Genomic DNA, 6,000 nt, shown 5'->3' with positions numbered 1-6,000 from the left:
TCTTGTAATTGGTTTGGATGGATGAATCTGGAGCAGATTGGGGGGGGGGGGAGGGAGGAAAGGGAAGCCACCACTGTTGAAATCTATTCCATTGGCGGATGGACACCACCGGTTGCCAATGTTAAATCTATGTGCTGAAAACTAGCATAATCCCATCAGAAAGACAAAGCAAAGTGCATGTTCCCAGTGTATAATGAACGTTAAGTCATTTAATAGATTTTAGTTTTATTTGCAGATTCCACTGTAGTGTTGTAACAAATCACATCTGTGTACCAGAGCATACATCAACAGCCAGATGTAGACCTGAATTACAGCACTGCTATAATATTTAGTTGTTTGAAGGACACATAAGCATACACTATGGCCACAAATAATTTTCTGCTATTTTCTTTAACAACCTTCAAATTTCCAGAAAGATTGGTATCTACGTTCAGGTTGTAGACCTAAAATGAAAGTTACTGAATAATTTGGTAAGGAAATAGCTAAAGGAGCAATCTCACAGGCACTGATATAGCAAACAATTATTTTAATTCAGAGCTACCATACTGATAAGCTCTTTGAAAACAAGTAGCTAGCTCTTTCCCAAAGGGAAAAATGCCCTCTTAATGTTTTCGGCAAAATTTCAGAAATTTATTTTTTGGCCTTGCTATATCAAAGTCAATCATACAAAGACCTAGGCATGAAACCTAAATTGATACTTTTTTAAAGCCCTTCTATTAAAAACAAAGTCATGCAATTTTTAAAATCAATTATGCAGTTGCTAAAATTGCAGCAAATCCAAACTGTGTATGTTCAGCATTTATACTGCTAATGCATAACTAACAACAAACCTGATTAGAGTAACACAAATCTGTCTTAAGTACACCATTATATCACTAAAGAGACAAATGCCATGGATTTGGCAGAAACATTTAATTGAAAGCACTTAAATAGCAGGATAAGTTTGTGTTAACGCTTCACATTTAGGAGAAATAATATTGCAGACCCACTTTACAAAAAGTGTTCCTCTATAAAATATTAAGTGAAGGACTGTATTTACCATTTTCTAATACAAAGCAACTTACAGCTTGTGTCAATGGTAACTTAAAATTCTAAATAAAAGAGCAAAATACACAAAGCAACTGAAGCACAAAACACTGTATTAAATACAGTGGAATTTAAGTATACATTGTACTACTTAACGTAAAGAAGAGAAAACAAGAATCATACATTAGAAGTTAGAAACTAAACAATGAGGCGTCCCCTAGAAGTCAGAATAGTTTCCATTTGTGATCTCTTTCTACCATAATTAGTCTGCACATCCTAAAAAAAATGGTGTGAATGCCACACAAAAAGTAATTTTTCTAACTTTTTTGGATGTATTTAACAGACATTGAGAAAAAATTCAGAGAACAAATGGCCTCTGTTAACACCAAACACAGTTTTCTTTTCTTTTTTTAAAAGTTATCATAATCTTTCTTGTCTTTCTTCCCCTCAGCTTCAAAGCCATCAACTCCATCACTGTCCCGTCTCCTTTTACGATTGTTGTGAATATTGAAGCGCTGGTTCATCTGGGGCAAGGGATCCATTCCTAAAACTTTGTGTATTTGACGGAATGCAAGGAGTCTCAATGCAAACTGTGGAGGAGGAAAAAGGTTATCAGAATTATTTAAACTTCTAAAAATAGATGCATGTTCATTTTAGTAAGACATTTTCAAGACCATATATGAGTATTTAAAACTCTTCTATATATACCATACAGCTTTATGGAATTTCAGTTAATGATATAGCTTCTGAAAGTTCCTTGAAAACAAAATGTTAGTTGCATAGTGAAGCAAAATTGGTCCCCTGTGTAGAATATGTTGCAAAATGCTGTATTTCCTCTGCCTTCAGAAGTGAAACTGCCTAGAAGAGTGGTGGGAACTTCTGCCCCATGGGCCAAATTTGGCCTATCAAACCACTGTCATCCAGCTGCCCCACAGGTGGCTCACATGTGACACTGGTTGTTGGGCAGGTAAAACATGGCTGCATACTGCAGCTGGAAAGGACTGAAGCACAGAGTTCAACCCTGCTTGGTTTGTGTGTGTAAACCAGATCAGGTGTGTTGGTGCACTCAAATCCTTCAGGAAGCGGGAATGAATTTGTTGTGCATCAGCTGATGCATGGGGAGTTCAATCCTGCTTGATAACTATCTCCCCCAACCAAGCACCTGTCAATGTTGATCTGCAGGGTGCAGAGAGAGAGATCTGTCCCACTGGCCAAAAAGGTTCTCCAACCCTGGTCTATAACATGGGTTGGGCTCTTTCCGTATGCTACCCTGAATTGTAACTCCCTGACTAGCCACTATCGATATAGCTCCTGATTTTTATCATTACTTCAACCAGTTTTATTAAATAGTGAATTTGGTATTATTTTTGACATAGCATTTCCTTTTTCTTCACATCCTTTAAGATGAAAAGCAGTGATTTGTAAAATTGGTAAAAGACCCTAGTAATTCTTTCTCTGCTCCAACAGGTGCATCGACAGGGACTAGGGAGGTGGGCTGTGCTGGTTACTGGGTGGGAGTATAATTTTTGTTTCTGTTACTCTGCTGCCAGCATTGTTACTACTGCTATGGTGGAGGGGCTCACCCACCCACCCACCCACCCAGAGTTAATATGATTCCCCCTTTTCTATTTCATGATGTATTTTTGTGTATGTTCTTCGGTGTAAGTTGCCTAGAGACCTGTTAAGTGCTTAGTACGTTTAATACAAAATTAAAATCGAAAACTGAAATTAAACTACAGCATATAGGAAGCAAATTCATTTTTCAGATCAGGTTCTTTTTTTCCTTTTTGAAGTTTGTGTATCAGATATTCACTATATTTAACTATTTTCTGAGAACTTTTAATTACCTGTGCACTTGAAGTAATGTCTTCTCGTTGCTGATCTGTCATTAAAGCAAGTGTATCAAAAGGATCTTTTTCACAGGGATCCAAAAGGCCAGGACCACCTATAAACAAAAAAGTATACTTTATTTTCTTTTTTCTTTTTACTAATTTCATGAAGATAGTATTATTTCATTCTTCCTATACTGTAACAAAATAATGTGTAAAGTAGACAAACCAATCAGTTTAACACAGCATTTCAAGTGTCGACTATGACTGCTACTTGCCTTTAAGGATAATTCCCGAAGATATACACTCAAACACTCTTCTTAAGGCATCTCCTGGGCTTTGTGGTCCAGTAGCGCTGCTAATTGCCTTCTCTACTAATAATTCCATTGCCTAAATAAAACAAAGAGATGTAACGATAAACCACTATCCACACTTTAGAAGACGAAATGTAGAATGCCATCAGCTGGTAAGTAGCACATGATAACTTTATGAGCAATGGCTGTCTGTTAACACAGTCTTAAAACTTTGCAGCTCAGAAAATATAAGCAAGTTTAAACCAATACAGCAACTGTTGATACCTGCAGAAAGCCTTTTAATAAAAAAAGAGTTCCCTATATCAATTCATGCTGCCATGTTTCTCTCAGTGGAAGCCACAATGGAGTCTAGTGTTGTTCATTAAAAATGTGCTTAACCTATAAATGAATCAAGGAAATGAATGCAGGCTGGAATCAGATGCAATCTTGACATGAAAATGGGGTCCTGCTGCATAAAACACTGAAGAGTTGTGCTGCAAAAATATGAAGAAGGCTTAGATTGTGAGTTGCCCCTCTGCAGATTTTCACTAATTTCCCCTTTCCCATGTATTCTCCAATGCCCCATGACATTCCAGAGAGCCCCCTAATGCTCCATAACAGATGGCGGGGGCAAGGGGCTGGAGGGGGAATTGGTGAACTTCTGCCAACAGGAGCATCAACAAAGTTCCATTCACAAGAAATTAGAATCTAAGCCAAAGGCAACACACACAAATGTTTGCATACAGTTTCAATAGTCAGGGTATATATGTGGTTATCAGATACCACCACCTAGCCTTGATAATACAAAACAAAACTACAAATCTGCACACTGCAGAGAACTTGGGGGGGAGAGAAATGACTGTCTCTCACTTCATACCAGGCTTTGAAGATGCTCAGAAAAAACGAGCAAAAAACTCACAGCTTCAGAGGATCTCTGAAGCCTACTGGGAAATAAGGGGCTCACCCCCTACTCTCCTAAGACTTCTGCACATACCAGGGGCCTTGGGAGTAGCTCAGTAGTTACCATAAATAATGATCATATCCAAGGCTTGCAAGAATCTGTGGAGCCCTATCAGTAACATGGGCTGGATTCAACTACCCCAGTGTGCTAGCGGAAGCCAGCATAGGGAATCCCATTAGTACAAGAGTGCTTTCCCTCCATAATCTGCTCTGCAGGGTCAAGAGAACCCCCAGAAGAGCAAATGGCTGTGGTGGAGGAGGAGGTCGTTCCATCTGGACAGCTGAAATGCTTGTTGCTGGCGGAATGGTTGTCATAGCACAACACTGAATTCCACAGGTGAAGGGCCTGTGTTTTGAATTAGATGCAGAGCTTACAGGGACATCTTCAGTACAGCCCACACTCCTTGCAAATTTTCATAAATAAAAGGAATGCAAGAGTCATTAGAAAGATCCAGCTCCCCTCAAATTCTTCAAAATTAATACTTATTTTGTGCACTGTTCTGTAATTGCCCCTGAAGGACAGCAGTAGCAATTAAAAATATGTTTGCTATATCCAATAGTTGTGTAAGCAAAGGGAAGCTTGCTTAAGCAACTTGTTTAATAACTTGCAAACATTTCTATACTGCCAACATTAAGAACAAAATATAAAATTATCATCATCATCATTATTACAAGTGCAAAATCAATACAGCTATTTACCCAGGAAATCCTGGGTGAACGAGTAAGTTTTAAGCAGGAACCTAAATGACAATACTGTAGGTGCCTGCCTGATGTTCATTGGAAGTGCCTTCAAAAAGTGCAGATACTGCCATACTGAAGATTGACAGATGATGAACCACAGGAGAATATAGCAGTGCTAAGAGTGTCTCTTGTGAAAATCCAAGTGACTAGGCTTAGGGTACCCAAGGTATCCTATTTCCCCCCTCCTCTTGCTGAATGTCCCATAAACTGCATCTAGAGGGTCAAGGACTCTTCATAAAAAGTGGGGGCACCAGAGGAGGGAGGAATCACCCTAAATCAGGCAGAAATATTTTGTGTCAGTGGGATCTCTGCATATATGTAATCAACATGTGTGTCTTGTATAAGCACAAGGAGCTCTTTGGATTGAAGCTATGAGGCATCACAACAGCCAGCAAATAAACGCAGCTGCTTAAGAGAAGTATAAAATTCCAAAGTTGCAAGGATATTCAAAAGAATTTAATGCGTAATTCTGAGAACACAGAGAATTGGCAATTAATTGTTTTATTGGTTTTTTAATCATTTTTATTGAGACTTTACTATTTCTTGTAAATCACTTATAAGTTTCACAGCAATCAAATGGTATGTAAATCTTATTTAAAAAATGAGAGTGAGGCCTTCTGGTTCAGAAGTTCTCTCTCACACGTTTGCCTTATTATCATGATTCTTGAGAGGAAAATGTGTTTCAAAATGTTTTGCTTTGTCCTGATATTATGGATACCCTCACTTCTGAAACAAATGAATGCCTTCAAATAAATTAAGTATGGAGCATTTGAAGGAAAGGAGTACCAGAAATCTCTATTGTCATTTTGGTGTCTGTTGAATATTTCCCTCTTTCAACAAGCCTACTAAGCAGATTATTGTCCTAGTCAGTATCTGTACTAGTTTTGCAACTGTTTTTATGTATGCAATTGTTTTATTGCATTGTGAAATGACTTAAGAGATGCTTCATAGGAAACTATTCATAAATGAAATAAACAAAAAGGAAGTACTTACCCAGCTTGGAAAGTCAGACCAAGTGGGAACTCTCTGACAGAGATCACGAAGAATACGTATGATAATGACACACGACTGCAGACCGTTAGCTCTAGCCTTGAGGGCAATACAAAATCAAGTTAATCAATCCCAGCACCAATAGAAAATAGGCCTCTTAG

The 6,000-nt window shown here is 38.2% G+C and overlaps 1 protein-coding gene across 2 annotated transcripts in view; it reads right to left on the bottom strand.

Moving 5' to 3' along the window:
• Nucleotides 1–208: 208 nt before the first annotated feature.
• Nucleotides 209–6,000, bottom strand: part of ZFR (zinc finger RNA binding protein) — a 31,954-nt gene continuing 26,162 nt past the window's right edge. For both annotated transcript variants that reach the window (XR_014502782.1, XM_083402736.1), the window contains 4 exons: nucleotides 5,843–5,938; nucleotides 3,134–3,245; nucleotides 2,874–2,971; nucleotides 209–1,616 (listed from right to left, as the gene is read on the bottom strand). Coding sequence is in view for 1 of the 2 variants with exons in the window: in XM_083402736.1 (XP_083258862.1) it covers nucleotides 1,437–1,616; nucleotides 2,874–2,971; nucleotides 3,134–3,245; nucleotides 5,843–5,938 (486 nt within the window). In the remaining variant the exon portion in view is untranslated. The remainder of the gene's footprint in view (nucleotides 1,617–2,873; nucleotides 2,972–3,133; nucleotides 3,246–5,842; nucleotides 5,939–6,000) is intronic.

Source organism: Podarcis tiliguerta, assembly GCF_965153285.1.
Source record: "Podarcis tiliguerta genome assembly, chromosome: 11".
In the NCBI taxonomy this organism is placed as follows: domain Eukaryota; kingdom Metazoa; phylum Chordata; class Lepidosauria; order Squamata; family Lacertidae; genus Podarcis; species Podarcis tiliguerta.
The sequence above is the reverse complement of the archived record's forward strand: the minus strand, read 5'-3'. Positions and strand labels throughout refer to the sequence as shown.